At 42.8% G+C, this 21,235-nt stretch overlaps 4 protein-coding genes, 1 long non-coding RNA gene and 5 other non-coding genes across 14 annotated transcripts; 9 read left to right on the top strand and 1 right to left on the bottom strand.

Annotated features, from left to right (window-relative positions):
- The first annotated feature begins 73 nt into the window (after positions 1-73).
- Positions 74-4,013, top strand: b3gat3 (beta-1,3-glucuronyltransferase 3 (glucuronosyltransferase I)). Of its 2 annotated transcripts, none has more exons than XM_088294683.1 (8): positions 74-233; positions 830-929; positions 1,037-1,208; positions 1,270-1,453; positions 1,550-1,711; positions 1,857-1,943; positions 3,255-3,458; positions 3,534-4,013. In XM_088294683.1, exons 2-8 carry the CDS (start codon positions 836-838, stop codon positions 3,630-3,632), a joined length of 1,002 nt encoding a protein of 333 aa, XP_088150809.1. In that variant the 5' UTR covers positions 74-233; positions 830-835; the 3' UTR covers positions 3,633-4,013. The 2 variants fall into 2 exon arrangements, with proteins under 2 accessions (XP_088150809.1, XP_088150808.1); XM_088294682.1 differs by having other exon boundaries at positions 790-929.
- Positions 4,014-4,156: 143 nt separating this feature from the next.
- Positions 4,157-6,383, top strand: LOC148339086 (uncharacterized). The gene is made up of 3 exons (XM_088294684.1): positions 4,157-4,353; positions 4,863-5,333; positions 5,825-6,383. Exons 2-3 carry the CDS (start codon positions 4,899-4,901, stop codon positions 5,951-5,953), a joined length of 564 nt encoding a protein of 187 aa, XP_088150810.1. The 5' UTR covers positions 4,157-4,353; positions 4,863-4,898; the 3' UTR covers positions 5,954-6,383.
- Positions 6,384-6,954: 571 nt separating this feature from the next.
- LOC148339080 (uncharacterized) lies at positions 6,955-9,577 on the top strand. Of its 3 annotated transcripts, XR_015842888.1 has the most exons (10): positions 6,955-7,081; positions 7,611-7,647; positions 7,751-7,775; positions 7,971-7,990; positions 8,155-8,209; positions 8,402-8,448; positions 8,599-8,816; positions 9,045-9,068; positions 9,254-9,310; positions 9,481-9,577. It is a non-coding gene; the product is annotated as an uncharacterized LOC148339080 (long non-coding RNA). The 3 variants fall into 3 exon arrangements; XR_015842887.1 differs by having other exon boundaries at positions 8,599-9,310; XR_015842886.1 differs by having other exon boundaries at positions 6,970-7,081; positions 8,599-9,577.
- Positions 8,475-8,538, top strand: LOC148339085 (small nucleolar RNA SNORD29). Its single transcript, XR_015843026.1, has one exon. It is a non-coding gene; the product is annotated as a small nucleolar RNA SNORD29 (small nucleolar RNA).
- LOC148339084 (small nucleolar RNA SNORD30) lies at positions 8,645-8,712 on the top strand. The gene has a single exon (XR_015843025.1). It is a non-coding gene; the product is annotated as a small nucleolar RNA SNORD30 (small nucleolar RNA).
- Positions 8,848-8,972, top strand: LOC148339083 (small nucleolar RNA SNORD22). The gene has a single exon (XR_015843023.1). It is a non-coding gene; the product is annotated as a small nucleolar RNA SNORD22 (small nucleolar RNA).
- Positions 9,101-9,174, top strand: LOC148339082 (small nucleolar RNA SNORD31). The gene has a single exon (XR_015843021.1). It is a non-coding gene; the product is annotated as a small nucleolar RNA SNORD31 (small nucleolar RNA).
- On the top strand, positions 9,338-9,409 carry LOC148339081 (small nucleolar RNA SNORD31). The gene has a single exon (XR_015843020.1). It is a non-coding gene; the product is annotated as a small nucleolar RNA SNORD31 (small nucleolar RNA).
- A 118-nt stretch (positions 9,578-9,695) lies between the features above and the next one.
- Positions 9,696-11,078, bottom strand: arl2 (ARF like GTPase 2). The gene is made up of 5 exons (XM_088294069.1): positions 10,872-11,078; positions 10,569-10,679; positions 10,294-10,456; positions 10,147-10,227; positions 9,696-10,084 (listed from the first exon to the last, which is right to left on the bottom strand). The coding sequence occupies exons 1-5, from the start codon at positions 10,934-10,936 to the stop codon at positions 9,950-9,952; spliced, it is 555 nt and encodes a 184-aa protein (XP_088150195.1). The 5' UTR covers positions 10,937-11,078; the 3' UTR covers positions 9,696-9,949.
- Positions 10,959-15,093, top strand: batf2 (basic leucine zipper ATF-like transcription factor 2). Of its 2 annotated transcripts, none has more exons than XM_088294067.1 (3): positions 10,959-11,837; positions 12,603-12,716; positions 14,234-15,093. In XM_088294067.1, the coding sequence occupies exons 1-3, from the start codon at positions 11,790-11,792 to the stop codon at positions 14,792-14,794; spliced, it is 723 nt and encodes a 240-aa protein (XP_088150193.1). In that variant the 5' UTR covers positions 10,959-11,789; the 3' UTR covers positions 14,795-15,093. The 2 variants fall into 2 exon arrangements, with proteins under 2 accessions (XP_088150193.1, XP_088150194.1); XM_088294068.1 differs by having other exon boundaries at positions 10,966-11,837; positions 12,603-12,713.
- Positions 15,094-21,235: the final 6,142 nt, after the last annotated feature.

Below are 21,235 nucleotides of genomic sequence, written 5' to 3'. Positions count from 1 at the left end.
ACGTATTTCTTATTTATTTATTCTCAACGAACGATGTTGCAAATTTGTATGGAACCCTAACGCACATGCGCACTGTTTCGTTGGGACTTTTTAACGTGTGGCACCCAACCCGGAAGTGGTTGCAAAAGCCAATAGGAATGAATGAATGGATTGTCTCACGAAGATTTTTGCGACAAAAAATGACGTCAAGTGTTGAAGATTTTGCTAAAAGCATCGACCGAGATTATCTTTAGGTAGGCATATGCGTAAATGTGCTTTTTAATTCGTGTCGGTCTGTCTAGCTACCTTTCGAAAGGTAGCGAGCTAGCGTTTGCGAGGATGCCATCGATAACGTCACGTTTGTTTGCTTCTTTAAATGCATTGATTTACTTATCTTTATAAGATTCGATTTTTTTGTCTTTTTTAACTTTGTCCAGATTTGATGGAACGCGTTTATGTTTACACACATTTTAACGCTTTCCTAATGTTAGTCGTTTTAATCTGCAATTGTGCAGACGAGAAAAGCAAACGAATAAAAATTTCGCATTTGACCTTTAATTACATGAATCCACCAGAGCGCAGCAAAAGCACATTATTGGTTAAGTGTTTTAAAATAAATAACTCCGTACTGCTTAGAAACCTGAATAGGCTGTTTGAATGCATAATTACTCTACTCTAATTACTTTGCGTGTCTGTGCTGGGAGTGGCCTCCCGTCACAAGTCACCGTGCGCGTTTGTGCAGGTGTTTCCGTACTATCGCGGCTGTTCTCAGTTTGTCTGTTTTTACAATTTGTATCGTTCGATAAACAGCTGCAAGTACATGGGCGTTTCTCCTCATTGTGACGTTCAGGGTACGATGGCCACAAAGATGAGGCTGAAGCTGAAAACGGTTTTTGTGCTATACTTCCTGGTCTCTCTGCTGGGACTCATCTATGCATTGATGCAGCTTGGTGAGCAGACTTCAGATGTACTGGCCTATTTGTTACGGAACACATGCTGAATTGTTTTGCTTGCACAAGCAAATCGCCAAGTAGTGTCTTGTTTTTTTTCCCCCCAGGTCAGCGATGTGACTGCACAGAGCACGACATGCCCAAGGAGCGAATCATATCTCGACTCCGGGGGGAACTGCATCGTCTTCAGGAGCAAACGAAGCGTTTGGAGGCCACCGGGCAACCTCAAAAAGTTTCCTCCCTGCCCACTATCTTTGTTATCACGCCGACATATGCCAGGTAACGTCACTGCTCCCTTCCGTTGGTTCAAGTCAACCGACGTCCTTGTGGATTGTTCCAGGCTGGTGCAAAAGGCTGAGCTGACTCGCTTGTCCCAGACCTTCCTTCACGTACCCCGGCTCCATTGGATCGTTGTGGAGGACTCCCAGCGCAAGACGCCGCTGGTGGAACAACTCTTGGCCAAGTCTGGCTTGTCCTACACGCATCTCCACATGGCCACCGCCAAGGAGCACAAGCTGCAGGAGGTGGACATTTTTCATAAAAGCAGTTTGAGTTCATAAAAGGCAAACAGGGTTGCGCACATCTGTGCTAAACCCGACATCCTTTCCTTCCCTGCCCAGGGAGATCCGAGCTGGCTCAAACCTCGCGGTGTGGAGCAGAGAAACGAGGCGCTTCGCTGGCTCAGGGAGGACAGAAGCGCTCAGACGGACGGACGTGGCCAGCAGGGGGTGGTCTACTTTGCCGATGACGATAACACGTACAGTCTGCAGATATTTGAAGAGGTATGACCGTTGACACGGACCCTCTTGTTTGCCTGTAATGTACTACTTAGTTTTTTTGTCCACGGATCGGTCAGGCTGGAAAAGAGAAGAAGAAATTATTTGTTCTCTCAAGCTCGCATTGTTGATGTTGTTATTGTCGTCTCAGATGAGGAGCACGCAGCAAGTGTCCGTGTGGCCCGTGGGACTCGTCGGAGGGATGAAGTACGAGAAACCTGTCGTCGAAGGAGGAAAGGTTTGTTTCTGACTTAAGAAAAATATGCGACATATTCTCAATGTAACAGCCAAACTCACAAATACAAAATGAGAACACTCGCTAGGAGCAGATTGACTGGACTCGGAGCTCCTGCCGTCACTCGTTAGTGAGAATGAATGATTCAATGACATATTTTCAAAAATATTTAGTTAACTAAACTTTTCAAGTTGAATTTTTTGCATTTATTCCGAATCTGCTCTCATTTTATTTCTAGCACATCAGGTTTTCATAATAGTTATAATAATAATATAATACAATGTGAAAGAAATATATATTAAGAATGATTTATTAAGAGTTAGATTCAGCAACAGTGAATTCATTTTTTTATTTCCCGGGAACTTAGCTCTAAATTGCTGCACGTGGTCAAATCTGTATTTCACAAGCTTTTATAGATCAAACTTGAAAACAAAAACTATCTCAAAAACCTGGTGTGCTTCAAGAAAAGGAAACGCTTTTTAAAATCTGTGCCAAAAATACATTTAGGGACACGATGCCAACTCTGGTTAAAATTTGCTGTTGACCAATGTTATTTGTTAACAAAAAAAATACAAATGCCGTATTTTCCATACTGTAAATCGCATTTTTTTTCATAGGTTTGGTCCTGTGCTTAATACTCGCATTTATACATGGGGGAAAAAAAGTAATTTCACAGACAGCCACGGGAGGGCGCTCTCGTACCGAAATCACAGAGACCTTACAAAAGTCAACTGGGACTTACTGAACACAAATGCCCCTCAACAGAATCATATTCTGCAGACGACAAAGCTGCGAGTAGAGAAATTTGCAGCTGAAAACCGTAATTGTGCAACGTAAAGAAAGTTTGAAGTGAATGAGAAACTTGTTAGGGACTGACGCAAAGCGGAAAGGCTTTTTTTACTGTGATCAAGAAAACAACAGAGGACCATCTTGCTGCTTCCGCTTCGTGCGACGGAATTGCCTCTCTACCAGAGCACGGACAGCGATGTTCCAAAATCATTCACATAAATGCAGAACACCTTTTCTGTTTCATGTCGCCAAAATTACCGTCATTGTCTTGGCATATCTTACACCGATTCAGCCTTTTCTTTATTCTTTTATTAATGTTATAACTTGCTTTCCAAGATGAAGTGTCTATTTTTGATCTAGTATTTTGTCAAATAAATTACTGTACCCGCAACAAATGTGCAGTTTACGGTAATAACACTTTTAATGATTTAAATAATCGCTTTTTTTTTCTATGGGAGGTGGGCGGGAGATATGAGGTCTTATCTGATGAGAACTTCCACAATTCTCCATCTTGCCGCTTCACAGGTGGTTCGCTTCCACGTCGGTTGGCGTCCGAGCCGTCCCTTCCCGATGGACATGGCCGGCTTCGCCGTGTCCCTCAAGCTGCTTCTGGCCAACCCGGACACCCGTTTTGACGGCAACGCGCCCATTGGCTTCCTGGAGAGCAATCTCCTGCAGAGCCTCGTCACCATGGACCAACTGGAGCCCAAAGCGGACAACTGTTCCAAAGTAAGCCCTTTCTCGGGCGACCACCTTTTGGGAGTTGAGTAGAAACAAGTCGGCAACATTTTTGTGCCTTCGCAGGTGCTGGTGTGGCACACGCGCACGGAGAAGCCCAAAATGAAACGGGAAGATGCTCTGCAGGCTCAGGGTTTGGGCTCTGATGCGGGTGTTGAGGTCTGACAAGAGCACGCGCGCACGCACACACGCACACACACACACACACACACACGCACACACACCCCGGGGTGTCAACTGTGTGTGCAAATGAAGTACTGTAATTCCCAGTTCATACTCCCAGTGGACCTCCGATTAAAAGTCATGCATGCCTTTCTTCTTGCATGATAACCACACAGATGCCTTTTAAGTAGTCTAATAAATTCCAGTGAAATTCGAACAAGCAACAATACAAACTCTGAAGATCAGTTCATGTACAGTGCGTAAAAGACAACTGTTGGAGATGAGTAATGGCCTGCGTGTATCCAATGTTATTTATTTCTTGCTGTCATGTTTGCTCGTTACGTTGTCTGCCGCGTCATTGGCAAATAAACTAGGTCAAATGTTGGTTTTGTCGCTTTCATTATTATATTTCTGTTATGTGCCCTTGGGAAGTTGTTGATTTAATTTTGTTGAAGCTAAAAACACAAATGGATGTCAACGCTACCACGGCAGCATTCATAAGGTACACTTCTGCGCTTATTACACGCTTATTACTTATATTATCACTATACTCACTTATTACAGTAAATATAAATGAGCAAAAGATAATTCACTTTTTTTTCTTTTTTTTTTTGCTTTGTTGGCAGTGCACAGTTTAGATTTGTGGGAAGCATCGCGGCTATCTGAACCACAACTTTATTCTGCTGGACTGTCGCCACGGCAACCTGATTTCCGCATCACTACGGTGAGGTTTTGTCTGTGTGTACTTGAGTTGGAAGCATGTGGCTGACACGTGCACACACACACACACAGCCCGAACTCCCTTTGTTGACATTCGTCATTGTGTGTGTGTGCGCATTTGGGGCGGATCACCAAATCAGAGCTCCCGAGTTATTCATTCACCCGCATATTCATTGGACATTTTGTTCCATTATAAATGTCCTTATTTGTATCGAGCACATGATGTGGTCTTCCTCTCAGGTTGTCCAGTTTATGTCACTTAACATGAAGTTAAGTTCTCTGTTCGGAAATGTAAAGCTTTAAATTCAGCATTTCACAGCAGTTTGTGTGTTCATAGTCCACGTTGAAGCTGTGCGTTGTCGTCACAACACTAAATTGTTCATGACGCATTTGTTTGACTGCTCAGTTTAATCTTTGTCCTACCTTGAAGCGTTCCTAATTTTGCATGTGAAGATTGTGTAACTAATCTCTCCCTCCACGTCCCGCCCCTTCATTTTTTTTTCCCCGGAGCAGAACACAAGCGAAGCACACGGAGATCGAACTGGGACCATGACTATCGGCAAGAACTCCAAGAAAGGTTCCGTCCGAGCTCCCAAGTTCTTGGACAAATCCAGCGGCTTCTACAACCGCCTGGACGAGTTGGAAAAGGCACCCCTGACGGACAGTTTGACGGCGGACGGGGGGAGTGACGCTGACGGCGGCGAAACGCTGCGGCCGGGGACGCTCGGCAGCGGCTGGAGGAGGCGAAGCTCCAGGAGGAAGCAGAAGCAAGCCGATTCTCGGGAGGCGTCACCTCGGCGCTCCGTCAGCCCGAGCGTCGCCGAGGCGCGGCAAGCCCCCGAGCAGGCCAACACGCTCACGCACTTTGCTTCCCGGGAGGACGCTGACGACCGAGTGCTGATCCGAGACAAGAAGCGGCTAAAGAGGGAGCAGGAGGAGGTCATGAAGGTGGTGAAGAGGAATACAATGAAAACGTATCGCAAGGTGAGACAAAAAAAACTTTGCCACCAGGTACCATTCACAAGCGTTATTACAATCATTTATTCTGTTAGTTAAATTTGTGTGAAGTAAACATTTGTCAAACGCAAAATTAATATTGAAATATGTATAGTTGCGCCAATGTTTATAAACTTGATCTCCAAACTGTCAACAAAAGGTTCCCCAAAAACAAGCGCGCTCTTGATGATGGAGGCGATAAATAAATTCCATCTGCGCATGAATGCCCCGTTGGTTAAACGTTAAACCCTGAAAGGTTACGTAAGCCACTTTGTGGAGGAAAGTTGACAATGCTGGACTCTGAATCCGTGCGCCGCCATATGGAGCCGGGTGGAGGTCCATCAGCCTTCGCTTATCTTGACGTCATGTTCAGTGACGGGCAAATTATTCAAAACCTTCACCTGAACATTCCGCTCGCACCATTTACATCACCGATCCACAACAATCGGCAACACGTTGTTTTTCTTTTTCCCCCTCAGGCGATGGATCGAGCTTTTCGTCGAGGGTGGGAGGCGTTTGTGGCCAACATCTACAACGTCACCCTCAAGCCCGCCCATTCGGCGCAAAAGAAGCATCAGCACAATGTCGCGCTGGCCGAGTTCCAGTAGCCGCTCAGCCGTCATGAACGCCCAAATGGACTTCAATCATGATGCTGTACTTTTCATCACAGAACGATCCTGATTATTTATTCGAGTTTATTCATTTATTACGCTCGGTTCACTATTTGGAGCTTTTCTCAGGTTTCGCACGATGAACACAAAAAGTGTGAATGTGTAAACGCCAGATAAGCAATGACTTTTTAGTGGACCCATTTTCTCTTTTATTTTAAGAGTTACAAAGCGGAAGGTAATCATCTATTGGGTGGGTGGAGACACAAACTTGCCCAAAGGGTTCAATTTATTTTGTGACATATTCTGTGGAATTAATCTCACAGAGACTTGACTTGCTATTCAGACAATATTTCTCTTGATATTCTGGTGAAAGTGATTTGACCTTGAGCGGCACGACAGAGAAATAAAGTCAAAGCGTGGATTTCAATGCAGTCAATCTTTTTTTTTGCTTTTTTTTCAATCTATTTTGTGATATATTTATGCAATGTTGGTCCCAACACTACCTTAAACTGTGACTGTAGGGGCAAACAAAGGTTTGTGTTAAACAATAAATTACAATGAACCTTTCATATTCTGATGATACTATTACAATTATTTGTATTATGATACTATTCAAATAATAGCAAACGAAAAAATCCTTCATACAAATTGACTTCTTGAAAGCTTTTAAATAACTTTTGTCCCTGCAGTCCGCCCCACCAAAAAATATTATAGTTATAATATGAGGGGGAATTTAAAAGTGTATTTATGTTTTATTAATGATTGACCATTTCGATTTTCTTGTTTTCACACGACACACTTAATTTCATGGATCCTTGATGCCGCTTTGATTTAGCCTCCCATCCGATAGGTGGCAGTAGCGCAACGAACAACTTACTTCCAAACCCCACTAAAAGAAGAATCGAAGCATCTCCGTGCTAAAAAAAAAAACCTCTGTTGAATTATATGACAGTTATATACACTTAAATATTTAAATTATACATATGTGACTGCTCTTATAAAAAAAAAGGTCCACCGCACACCGTTTCTCGGCAAAAGATGAGCAGTGGGCGGAGTCACATTGCGAGTATATAAGAAGGGAGAAGCCATTTCTTCGTCCACTTCCTTCCATGTGCCACCTTTGAGGTAAAGTCTGAAATTCATCCTCTCTCTCGTTTTTTTTTTTTTTTTATAATTCCAATCGTTTTGGAGTCCGTTAAGAGTGGTTTTGTTTCTGTAGCTCCTTTCTCAAACGTTGGTGGTTAACTTATTGCTCCAAGTGGGCTTCGTGTTGGCCTGGTTTCGGTGGGTGCGACGTGGGCCCACCGCGTACATTTCTCGCCCTGCGTTCTTATCGTAATGTCGACCATTACAAATATGCATTAGTTGTCATTTATTCAAATGTGTTAATGTTAGCTTTTTGAAATTTGGAAATGTTATTTTTTTCCTCGGTGTTTCACTTTTTGACCTCGCTTGGGCTTTCTTTCCATCGTCTCTCAATGATGATACTTTTCACAGACCTGTTCTGAGTCAATGTGAATGCACTTCTTTCTATTCTGAAGTGAGACAAAGTTTTTGGAAAGAAAAAAAAATGTTCTTCGGCGACGTCGTGCAGTCACGTGGCTGCGGCTAATGCTAATGCTTGCACCTCGTGCTGCTTTTTTTTGTCTTGCAGATGCCGCGTGTTCGAGAAGCTTCGTTACTAGCCACAGGTATTGTACTCTTTAAACTTAACTATGATCACACAATTAATAAAGTAAAATGGAAATGACATCACTGTCATTGTTTAATAAATGTGCATTTTTATCTTTTCAGATGGACCTTATTCAAGAATCTATTGGTATTGCCCCCTTTCAAGTTCCTTTTCTGATTTTTGCGTTGTGCTGTGTCATGCTGCGGGGATGTGAACTTTGAACTCTCTCACTGACTCAAACTGGATGAAAATGTATCGAAATCTGAGTTGCATGGAGCAGTCGTGATGAGAAAATACTTGCTGTAACCATGAGTTAATGTGATTTATCTTTATTCTCTTCAGGGTGGCCTTCTGATCTTAAGGTATTTTTTTATATGTTAAACAAAAATCAATCATGGCTGCTGTGATGAATTCTAGAACTCTCTCTGACTGAATTGGTCTTTGAAGAGAATCCATTTTAAATGATTCTGAGCAGCATCTGTTGGCTTCAATGTAAAGATTTAAATTTTCTTCTGTTTGCTTGTAGATGGGGAAACGACCTCCATGAACTGCTGGGTTGGATGTGGGCAGCACATGATGAGGTGTGGCTTTAAAAAAAAAAATCTTGACATTTGCTGGGTTGAAATGATGAATTTCAAAAGACAAGCATATGGCTGAAGCATTTGATGTCAACCTGAAATCTGATTAATTTTTTTACTTGGCCCTCCGAAGCAAAATGTCCTTAATATGAGCATTTCCACTTGAAATGAGACTTTTTTTTTTTCTTTTCACAGCAGCTGCAAGGAGAAAGTGGCGCGACGCTGACGACGCATCACCAAATGTAAGTGATTGAATTTGTTTCCATGGGTGCAATGATGATGAACTTAGCTCACTTTGATCCACTGTGAAACGACACGAACTGCTGAGCACCTCTTTCTAATTAATTGTATGAAAATTGACACAGAAATTAAAAGTCTCTCTGTTTCAACAGGTGGAAGGTGAGTCTGTGACAAAAGTCCCACTGCCGCTTGATGACTGAAAATGATGAGACAATACTGGAATCTCGTTCGGCTGAATACTGATGAGAATCACAAATCTGACATCTGATGCTTGATTAAAGTATAAATGCATTTTTTGTTTTTTTTCAAACCTCACTTTATTTTCCCCCTCAACCAGATGTGACCGCATTTGGACCCAAACATTTAGCAGGTGAGCCCCAAGATACACGTTCAATACGTTTCCTTAGTGATGACACTTGCACACGTCTTACGCGATGTCGGCGCCAGACCTGCAAAGGTGAACCCACTGGTGCTGCCATGGCAACAAGGGGACAACTTGTTGGGGTTGCCAACAGTCTGAAAAGGAAACTAGTTGTAACGTGTTAGCCACATGTTGAGTTAAGAAGCGAGCTAATGTCTACTCTCGTGGCTTTTTCAGGTGGATGGTGGCCATTTTGTCAAGGTGAGTGCGAGTGGCGTTTGTGTTCAGGCTTTTGTGTTAGTGATGACTTCTTGCTACCGCCCCAGTCTGAAGATTCATGACTGATTGGTACCATTCCTGAACCACATTAATTGACAGAATAGCACATTCATTAAAAGCTGCTTTAGTCGTCATTTAATTTTTTGGGTCCCCCCCCCCGTTGACAGGCCGGAGTGTTCATTTCATCTGCCAGGATGTTTCAGGTGTCCCCAGCAGCCATGTTGGTACGTTGTGCATATTTTTAATTTGCCAATAGAAGTGATGAGCTTGTGTTACCGCCCCAGTCTGAACTTTTATGACTGATTGGTCGTCTCTGATCTGAGGGCAAACATTCAAACAAGTGTCTTGTCTTCTGGGAAATGACTTTTTTTTTCTTTCCCCCATTGCCTGACAGGATTTTCCATCTGCCAAGAGATGGGAATGACATGGGACGATGAAACTGAATGTTTTTCTTGAAACATTTTGCTTCAATAAAATTAAATGAAATGCAACCTTGAGTTTTCTTTTGTACGAGCAAAACTTTGCATGCATACGTCCCTCTCCCATACGGGTCTAAAGAATATTCGGATTTAGTATCGGGTTTGCAGAACACAATTGTAGCATCAAAAGTTGTGCTTTTTTTTTTATTTATTCGGTGCAGAGCATCTCACCCTTTTGACAATTTCTCATGAAAATGACTACAGTTGCTCAGGTAATGACCACAATTGATCATGCTGCTAGAATCATTACACAAATATTGGAACTATTTGCCACCTTTTTTTTCCCCCCAAATAGAAGTTGAAACGTATACCACAAGATATGCCAGCCCCCAAAAAAAGTTCAGGGTAGAATTCTGGGTTTGTCGCAACAAGTTGAGTCACATTTTAGTCTACATTAAAGATCCGTGCGGCAATGTCATCCAACAACCAGTCCACTCCTGTCAGAAGGTTCTGTCCAGTCACAGCACTGCATCCCATAATGCACCAGTGGTGGTTCTTGATGTCATCCAGGGCCAAAGTCTGCAAATAAAACATTTTTTTTACATAACCGGCCTGCAGAACTACAGAAAAGTGAACCTTACCGCTTGTATCGCTTCTAACGGCAAGGCACCAGGTAAATCTTGCTTGTTTGCAAACACCAACAATGTGGCACCAAGTAACCTCTACAAGGTAGGGGGCAAAAAAAAATATCAACATCAATTTGACTTGGGCCGGAATTTCGGGGGTACCTCCTCCAGAAGCAGCTTGTGGAGCTCCTGCTTGCAGTCATCCATGCGTTGTCGGTCTGCGCTGTCGACCACCCACACGAGACCATCCGAGCGCTCAAAGTAGTTCCTCCAGTAGGAGCGTAGAGATTTCTGCCCTCCTACGTCCCAAATGTTCAACTTGTAGCTGCGACAACAAGAGCACGTTTAATTTGGCGTGTTGACGTCATAAGGGTGCGCCCCAACGTAAGAATGCGTTTGCCTTGCTTGGATGATTTCTCATCTTCCGCCTTTCTTACTCTCTGTGCTCCAAAGTAATGATCCTGAAGCCTAACGTCGGCGGGATGGTGCTGATATCCTCGCCATTCAACCTTTTCACGACGGTCGTCTTGCCCGCGTTGTCCAGCCCTCTGCACCAGCCAGTTCAGGAGAAAACACACAAACACAACCACATTGCTCATGCTAATGCCGATTAAACACGAATCGGAACTATCCTGTCGATTGCGTTCTCGTGCGTTTACACGAGAAAATTTCAGTGTTACGCTCGCATCGGTTACTTTTGCTAAAGAAAAATCATTTTCTACTCCACCAAAAGAGGATACAGAATCAGTAGTCGCATCTCGCGCTCCTTCTTCTTCATTTTCTTCAGAATTGTCAGCAAACCCATCGCGATACAGTCTTGCTGGGCCGAACAGAAACAAAAAATATGTATCCAAATGTTCTGTTCGGTGTGATGTTTTCAGCAGCTCGCGAGTGGATACGAGATCCGCCTTTCCGCGACGTCCTATTGGTCAGTTCGGCAATTGGCGCTCGCTCGTTGGTCAGCGTAGACGGGGTTGGCCATTGCCAAAGGAGAATTTTCTGTTGCGTTCCAGTGTGCTGGGAATTTCATAATCGTTTTGTCGCGTTCAAACTCCAGGGAGGGAGGACATTTAGAAAATGGAAATCTTTGTGCCTTGTCTTCAAAGCAGGTTACCACGTAAATCGGTTCAGTAATTCTAACCGTGTTGTATTTAATCAAAGTTTTCTTACATCGTTGAATCAATCATATTCACAGTAATGCACGTTCGTGTCGTGTTTCGACTGAAAAAGAGGAAATATGAATGCTCATTATAGGAGTTTTAAAATGTGTAGAACGCTGACGTGCTTGATTTAATTATACAAAATTTGTAATTACTTGTGACGTTCCCACCACACGATTCTTTCTGCGTCCCTTCGCCCCAGTCGTTCTTTGGGTTGGGCTTTTGGCGTCCTCGTGTGGTGCACATCGGCGTTACGTTCGTGACGTCACGTCTTTAGCCACTATGCGGGGCGGGGGTGGGCAGCGGCGATTCTTTTAGCTCTACAGACTTTAATATAAAGAGAAAGTGAAAGCTCCTCTGCGTCATCCAGCTCGCAATCCCCAAGCGGGGTGCATTCCTAGTTTGGTGGTCAATAGCTTCAAAGTCCGGTTTTGAGCTCGTGCGGGCCAGCCTGATGGTGCCTGCACCAGGACGACAGTTCGCCCCGCTGGAGGTGAGATGTCCCTTCTCTTCATGGACACAGACGACGACGCCACATCCGGCTCTGTAAGTTCTTCTGCTCCCTTTTAATGAGACACAATTTATGATGAGGTGAGCGTAGTTTAAGTTAAGTTAAACATGGAAACAAAAAACTGCATATTCTTGTTTTGAATTGTTTCATGATGTAATCGTCCAGAATTTAAATGATTCCTTCAGCGAAAAAAAAAAAAAAACAACTTCAGCACCTCAAGCGATTTAGAATCTGATATAAGCATTTAGAAATTATATAGCAAATTGTGTTTAATGAATCTGTGTTGGAGTTGAACTTTTTAAATTTGAGCAAATCAAGTGTATTTTTCCATTGTAATTTATTTTATTTTTTAAATTGATGGCTTTGCATCATGTTGAGCTGAGTCTATCCCTGTCGACAACACCCTGGAGTGCTCACCAGTCAAGGGCGCATGCCACCCAATGCACCAGTCAGACATTTTGTAGCACAGGTTGCAAGAATGTTGCACTTGGTTTTGAGTCACTCGGCTGAGCCAGTAGAATTCAAAAGACTGTATCTTAATTTCACAGGGTTTTAACAATATACATCAAATCAAGACGTTTAAAATGAAACTCCTCAACTGACCTCAACATAATTCCATGGCACCACGTCGCCACCGTAGGGCAGCAAAGCACTGATTTATTTATTTATTTTTTTTTTCAAAATGAAACTCCTCAACCGATCCAATTTGAACATTGCCGCCTTTTAAAAGCTATTTCGACGGAAGCTCTTCCTTCCCACTTCTGACAAACACGGCCGTTGTGCTTTGTTCTTGTCGGCAGGAGAGAGTGGTGGTGGGGGGCAAGAAGGGCACCAAGAGACGCCTGAAGAACCGAGACGCCGCCCGGAAGAGCCGCAAAAAACAAACAGAGAGGGCCGACCAACTCCACCAGGTTGTCAGTGATTGTCTTTTTACTTGTATGCGTGTGTGTGTGTGTGTGTGTGTGTGTGTGTGTGTGTGTGAGGAGTGGCCGTGTATATGGCCATTTCTTAGAACTGGTATGCTTTAGGAGAAGTGTGTTATCCCAGCCAAATAGCACCGCCTTTCGCCTCCCCCTTCCTCCTCCACCCATTCACACACACACACACACCGACACACACACACACACATCGTGTAGGGGGCAACAGCATCAAAAAGAAGGCACAGAGAATTTATGGTTATATTTTTGGATTTAGTTAAACATTCGATGAGTTTCCATGACTTGATAAGTTCTTCTGTCTCTTCACAATGAGTGGAACAAAAAAAAACAAAAAACAGAAGCTAAACTCGGTTGAGGTCAAATGATCGCATTCGAGCTTTACTTTGCTTAGCATAGCGCTCAAAAGAATTGTGACAGTGAGCTCAGTGGTGTGTGTGTGTGTGTGTGTGTGTGTGTGTGTGTGTGGTTGGACTTTCACTTTTTCTTTCTGCATTGTCGAGCTTTAAGTCCAACTAAAACCAAAATTATTTGGAGGACCTCGTAAGAGAACAGCAAATTGTGAGAATAAAAACGGGTCAACGCATTTTTTGGAATCAGAGATGTAACACAACTTTTATTTTCTGATTCCAAATCTGCCCTCGTTCTTTTCCCTCTCTAGCACATCAGGTTTTCATCATCTTGATGATAAGGATGATAAATTATTTAAACTGGTCATAACATTTTTGAATTAAGCAACAGGTGGCCTTTTTTTTTCCTCCCCCAGAAATGTCGGCGCTTGAAATTACACCGGTTGGTAAAATCCCTATTTCGCAAGTTTTGATTGGTCAAACACAAATTTTTTTTTTAAATCCCTGATCTGCTAGAAAAGAAAGATGTATTTAATGTCAGTTTAAAAAAAAAAAAGAAAAACATTTTGCGCATTTTGTGATTTCTGATTAAAATTGTTTTAATTTTACCTTCCGTTTACCTTCAAAGATTCGTTAGGTTCATTTGAAAATTTCACTTTTGTGAAGTTCGGGATGGAAGCTTCAAATCTGCTTCATGAAGCAGTTGTCGTATTTTTGGACACCAGCAGATGGCACTCTCTGTTCAACGTTGGGATGACAACACAAAGAATCACCATTTTTTTTAAAGTCTTTATTTAAAGCAACAGTGCCATCTAGAGGACTCAAAAATATAACAGCTGGTTCATGAAGCAAATTTCAAGCTTCATTTTCCCATCACCAAGTACGGCAATCCCTCAAAATCTTTTAAGTGGCAACCAAATATCGACAATATTTCCTTGCATGTCATTCCGACGTACGAGATCAATTTGAGGAACGTGCAGGGATGATTTTTGTCCACTTGAGGTCGCCTTCCTCACGTTGATCCGTACTGTAGTATCTGTCTGCTCACCTGTGGCTGAATGTGTGTGATGCCAAACTTTGGACATTGTTTTTTTTTTTTCTTCCAAGTGAATCTTCGTGAAGTGTCCATCTGTTTTGCCTCGTCAGGAGCTCCTGACGCTGGAAGCGTCCAACTCAGCCCTGGAAAAGGAGATTGAAGCGTTAAAAAAAGAATTTGGTCACTACACCGCCGCCCTGAAGCGCCACCAGCCCTTTTGCGACCTTCGAGATTCCGCGCAGGTGGACGCCCTCAAGCCTTCAACGCTCGCCACCTACAAACCCGCCCGCCTTTTCCCACACGCTCCTCATTCGCTTTTTGGCGGCGACACCAACGCAGAATTCCCTCATTTCCCCTCGTCCGTCTTCTCCACACTTCATCGCGACGACGTCCTGTCGGTCACTTCAGGAATTTTCCCGATAGCGGCGCCGCTCGATCCGCTTGCATTTCACGGCAAATGCGAGACCCCTTTATCATCGGAGCAGCCCGACGGCGATCGGGCCTTGACGCCGAAACCAGAGCCGCTGACGCCCCCCCTTCCCGTTCCGCCAAACACCCGAGACGCGTTCGCGTTCAACCCATCAAACGCGGTTTCGATCGAGCCGTATCCGGACACGGCGTCGTTTTCGGAACTCCTGGAGGAAAATGACTGGATTCTGAGTGGCCAGTGACGCCCACCACCCAAAAAGTTGTTGCAGATGACCGCAATCGGGGCCTTTCTTTTTCATCCTTCATGATGGAAATTACAGCCTGATGACACATGGCCAGCGGCCTCTTTGCTGCTTTCGCTTGTGCTCATTTACTTCCTCTTTCATCACGGGGGGGGGGATACTGTCCATTATCTGAACCACTTCTCACGAGGGTCGCGGAGGGGGGTGGAGCCTATCCCAGCTGTCTTCGGGCAGTAGGCTGGGGCACACCCTGAACTGGTTGCCAGCCAATCGCAGGGCACACAGAGACGAACGACCATCCGCGCTCACTTTCATACCCACGGGAACTCTCAAGTGTCCAATCGACGTGCCGCGCATGTTTTTGGAATGTGGGAGGAAACGGGAGTACCCGGAGGAAACCCGCGCAAGCACGGGAAGAACTTGCAAACTCCACACAGGAAGGAACTCTTCACTTCTGCACTGTGAGGTCATCACCACCAAGCCGTCCGAATATTTGCACATTTATTTATTTAACCTGACCGAGTAACATTTGGTGTCAGCTGATTTCATTATTTGTGTTTTTCAGATTTATGTGATGCCCTCTAATCTCGTTGCACACTTGAGTACAATGACAATAAAGGGATTTCTATTCTATTTCTATTTCTATTCTATTTACAAAGCAGCAAATGTTGCGGATGAATGAAGGATAATAAAGATTAAAAAAATGGCTTGTTCTGAAATCACACGGATGCTTTTGATGTTTGATTTTTACAGGTCAGAATGAACGAGTGGCGAATATTAGAAAGCCGTTTTCTTTCTCTTGCTTGCTTGCTTAATTCTTTCTCCTTTTTTTGTGGAGTTTATGAAACCAACAACCGTCAACTTCAAATTCCTTAAAAAATAAAGTTCCTTGTCCTAAAAAAGTTATTTTTTAAATTTACTTGGAGATTCGTACACGTTTACTGATATCAAAGGCAGTGGAAGAGCTTTCGTCGTCCTTTTTTGTTAAACGGAACACAAAAAATTTTACTAATCGCATAAATTCCTCGTACTTTAACAGATTCCAATTATTGTCAAGCAAACGAGCAACCACACAAGCCCCTCGAATATTTCATAAGAACAGATTTTCTACTTCACAAAATAATCAAATCATTCCATCTTGTCAAGTAAAAATGTATTTGAAAATTAACTTCTAGCTGAGGAGAACCTGCGGATGGAAATCAGAAAACTTGACTGGTAAAGCGCTGTTGACAAAATCTCATCTCAGGAACAAAAAAAAAAAACCTCTCCCATTTAAAAAAAATAATACAGTATAAGGGGAATTAGGGCTGGGCAATAAACCGAAAATTTACCGTGACCGAAATTTATCACAATGACCAACATCATTTTGCCCATTTCGATAAATATGGTGTTAAAAAAAAAAAAAGAAAAGTCTCTTCTGTCTGCAGCAATATTAATGGCCCTTTAAGACGGCTACAGCGCGTCGAGTCACGTGACTCCACCCATCTGAACCCTAGTTGGCAACCCTAACCGTAACCATAATTGGAAACCCTAAACCTCGTTGGAAACCCTAACAACATGGATCTCTGTTTGAGCCTGACTGTGCATTATATTGACGACAAGTGGCGACTGCGCACATTTTCCCCATGATTCACACTTGTTTATTTGGCTTACATTGACAGTTTTCTTTCGTTTTATTTAGCCTTTTTGTATTTGGCATTATTTATATTGTTTACACGAGACCACACCAATCTAGACCTTTGCTCATGGCATGACAGCATCTTGGCGCAATCTATTTGCAGAAAAAGATTTTACGTCAGGTACCCTTTTTCTCCTGTTCTTTGTGACATGTTCAAGTCATGCAAAGCAAGTTATTTGGAATGTTTATACAAATGTTTTTTGTAATTTTATTTTTCATTGAAGGTAATGTGTACCAGTTGGTCAATAAAAAAAGCAGTTAATATTCATTTCCTGCATTTATTTTGATTTTGGTCCACGTCGGGAATTTATCATGCATTTATCGCTATTGGGTTAAATTGCTCAATTTATCGCGATATTGATTTGAGGGCATATCGCCCAGCCCTAAGGGTAGTATTTCCCCAAAACTTGTCGTTATTTTTTTTTTTAATTAATAAATCCAATAAACTACTTCAATTTAAAACACCATTCATCGTTTCAAAATCACATTTTCTTCATTTATTATATTTTGTCTGTGTTTGGCTTTCCATTCCAGAATTGCATTTAACTGTAATCCCATCCATTGACTGCAGAGGGCAATCATGTAACGACAATTGTTCTCACATTTAGTTTGAGAATTAAATAGAGGGAAGGGGATCTCAGTTTTTCAAAACAAGCTGGTATGGCCTGCCAACTGACATAACTTTTTTCTATTCAACACACCCAATTCTTGATTAAAGTTGATCAAATGTCTTCTACAATAATGAACAAAAGTGGTGAACTTCCACAACCTTGACGTATGGCTCTTTAAATTTCACATTTTGAGCAGGTGCCATTGCCTGAAGCTACAGAGCTAGAAATAGCTTTAGAAATATAAAGTCATTCAAATCCGTCACCAAACCAAAAACGGATGTAATCTCAATTTAATCAAAAGCCTCGTGGAAATCTAAAAATAAATTAAATCCTTCATCCGGGATCATGTGTCTCTATTCCTATTTCTCGCCCAGTTCAAGTATCACGTGATCATAAATTGACCTCCCCAGGAAGTCATCCGCGGACGTCCGCGTTAACTCCTCGATGTGGATTTAGCGCCGCTCTGTGGTCGGTGCTGGTAAGGACAAAAATTAAACATTTTCAAATCGTCACTTTGACGTTCCGGGGGAATCACTATATTCAGAATTATCATGTCGGCGACGCCAAAAAATGCTGCATTGAGAGATTAAAACCATTTGAATCAAATTAGGATACAGCAACGTTTGTAATATTTTTGTCATTGATAAAGTCGTATTGTATTTGATTGTATTGTTCAAAAAAATAAAGGCAGTCTGACTCTCTCAACTTCATCGCATGTTGAAAATTGAGCGAAATTTAAAACATTAAAATAATTTCAGAATATAATGATACGATGCATCTTACCTCCCGAGTCTTGTTGACGTGAATTTCCTTCTCTGTTTGTGCCACCTGCATTTTTTTTTTTTATCCCGACACGCTTGCCTATTTGCATCTGTCGTGCCGCAAACTGCCAAAGCCGCCACATCAAACTTGAGCTTGGCCCGGTGAGGCGGAATAGAATCAAATAAAGAAGAGCGATGTCAGACGTTAGCAGGCCACGTTTTGTTTTGGGTAAACGCCAGATTCCCCCGAGGTGCTCCGCTGATGAAATATGAATCCAGCTACACAACACTGTTTGAATATTGATGTTGTTTGCTGCGGGCCTTGGTGGATGCTCTTCCACATGCTCGGAGATGGCTTGAGCACACAATTTAAACGCGATCTGTGAGAAGATGCAAAACGTGTGCCAATGTCGAGTAAAATCGCCATCCATCAAAAAAAAATGGAAAAGGGGGGATGCGATGAGCCTTGGACTCGGTGGCCATTCCTTTGCATGTGGGCCGGCAGAAATATACAGAATAAAACGGATGTCTCAACTCATAAGATGCAGTTATATTAATTATTCTCTGCAGAGGATAAATAATATATGCATGTGAGTGTTCTATTATCTGTTGCTCTGGGATTTATGTTGAAATATCCGTTGCTGAAAGCGACACTTTGCACTGTCATAGGCAAACTCCGGGCTGACAAAATGTTCATAATAGTTTTAGGAATTTTTTTTTTTTTTTTTTTGGTGGTGGTGGCAGAGCCGTTGAGAGCGTCGCTGCCTTTGCGTAGCATCCCGAAGCATTTGGCTTTCCTGAAAGCAGCATGCTGGCAAAGCAGCTTGGCCAAGATGCCAACTTCTAATTGCAATGAGAGTCGCACTCCAATTGTCTCATTCGCGCTTGAAAGGCAAAGCGTGGCGATCTCAAGTTTTATTTGCGAAACGTTCGAAGAACAAAATGTGATTTCCACTCACTTGCATTTAGAAACAAAAGCGTTTTTAAATGGCGACGAGACTGATGATGCTGTTTGGACTGCACTGTGTCTTTGAAACTTGACGAATACATACGGGTCACTTCATCTTGCTTGATGAGTCATTATTTGCTCAGCTGCCACTAGGCGGCACTACAGCACAAATTACATTTTGGAAAGCCTTTCGTGTCGTCAAGCGTCACTCTTGTTACCGGAGACAAATTCCTTGTGTGCCTTACAAGCTCGGCCAATAAAAATGATTCTGATTCTGATTGAGGTGCACCTGCAACGTCTCCGGTGCCAGCGTTTGAATTCTGCGAGCCACTTTGGCCTCACCTGCAACTGCTTAAACTCTTCATTTCCCGGGATGATTCTCGGCAGCTCTCTCGGGAATTCTCCCATCCCGGCTGCGGCTGAAATAAAAGACGGCGTAACTGAAATGTTCGCAACCCGCTGGTATATATATATATATATATATTTTTTTTTTTTAATGAGATTTTCGAATTAGGCTGCAAGATGAAATGTGCAAAAAGTCACATGACCTTGGCGATGTGGTGGATGCGCGTGTTGAAGGTCAGCAGAGTGAAAGCAGGCCAGGCCCGCTTTGTCTCAAAGGCGCATTTTGTACACAAAGTCCCTCAATGCGCTTCACGGAGTTACAAAAGAACATTTCATGGAAGCATTTAAATGCAACCTTTAAAAATACAAAAAAATATAAATTCGTTTCAAAACAAAACAAAAGACAACATTTAAAAGCAAAGTAAAGAAATAAAAACTCACTTAAAAAGAAATGTCAAAGAGCATACAACGCTTTTATCAAGGTCTTCAAGGTTCTGAATTGCGTTACGCAGAATTGCAGGACCCCAAAAAAAGTTGCTTTGGAAAGGATGTAATTCGAACAATATGAGGTCTTAATCCCAGCAGATGAAGCGATAACACAGCTCAGTATGTCTTGTGTCATCTTAAAAAGTGTGCCGGCGTTGATAACAAGTGGCAGACTTGCACGAAATCACAAACGCCAACAGTCCGAGATGATTACACGCCACACCTGCACGACAATAATAAACACATTACTCCGGCGATCCTTTTCAGATAGATGGCTCTGAAAAAGGAGTTGCGCTGATTTGCCACAGGGGGCGCTCTAAGTCTTCTTGGACAAACTAAAGTGTGTTGTTTTTTTTTGTTTGTTTGTTTGTTTTGTTTTTCTTTTCAGTAAAACACATGCGTGCAGCGTCACAGATGAAAAACAGTCGGCGCTTCCCCAGACAGCATCCTTTTGGCCTGAATGTGCCTGTTGCCACGGCAACAGCGCACCGTTCTCATAGCGGAGGTGCACGGAGACAGACAAACACAAACTCGTCTGTCTCGGCGATCCCTCATGCCTTCATTCCTTTCTTGGGGTGCGCATGCTGGTGTTTCTGATACAACCATGAGATGAGGGGGCGGGGCTTTAACAACTCCTCAATAAACTGAGCATCCCCAATGTGCCCAGGGCAAAGTAAAATGATGAAAATCCGTGTCTAAGTGACGGGCACTTGAAATTAAATTAAATCAGGAAAAAATATTTTGCTTGGAAGCTGAAAAAAAAAAAGAAATCTCAGGGCTACATTTCCAAAAGGGTTTTCCACATCCAAAAAGTAAAAGAAAAACATCCACACATGGGTGACTTTGGTGAGGCTGATCTGTGAGTGGGCCACTGTATATTTGTGTTGCTGCACCATTTGTGTTCCACTAACATAAGTACAAAGAATGGAAAGAAAGGAAACCATTTTTTCCACATTTTTTGCTTTCATTCAACGTTGCTTGTCCGTCTGTTGCGCATGCCTTGGCCACCTGGGGGCAGTAGAGTAAAGACTTGAGACACATTACAGACAGTTGCAATTGCTCAGTAAACCTTAACAGTAATTGTCGTTCTTTACAGAGAATAAAGAATAAAAGAATATTAATATGTCGCTTCAAGATAGTTTCTTTAGCACGTATGTAGCATTTTGCGTTTGCTAGCATTAAGCTAGCTGATTTTTCTTTCTCTGTGATTCCATTAAAAACAACACGACGCTGTCTTTGTTTTGTTTAGCTTGACACTTCCGGGCGTGACATTAGTCACCTTCAAGCCTCCTTTTCGAAGCATTCTTCACGATTTGACAAACTAACCATTTTGTGAGACTCGTTTTTTTTTTTTTTTCGTCCAAATGACTTGTCACAAAACAATAATAATAAAATAAACTCCAGCCGGTGAGGCTGAAACTTCGACATGTCAATCAGAGCGACAACAAAAGGCAAAGTTGGAACAGCAAAAAAGGTCGGACCACTTACCGGCCTCCCCCTGCAACTTCCCGCTCGTTTTCCGCCTGGACGAGTGGCGAGCGTGTCATTAGCCGCACGGCGTTGCAAAAACGCCACCCGGGCGATCGTCAGCCGGCTGATCGATGGAGGCGC

The sequence above is a fragment of the Idiotropiscis lumnitzeri genome, chromosome 4, assembly GCF_059441095.1.
Source record: "Idiotropiscis lumnitzeri isolate Australia: NSW breed Sydney's pygmy pipehorse chromosome 4, RoL_Ilum_1.0, whole genome shotgun sequence".
Taxonomy (NCBI): Eukaryota; Metazoa; Chordata; class Actinopteri; order Syngnathiformes; family Syngnathidae; genus Idiotropiscis; species Idiotropiscis lumnitzeri.
This window is presented reverse-complemented; position numbering and strand designations above follow the sequence as displayed.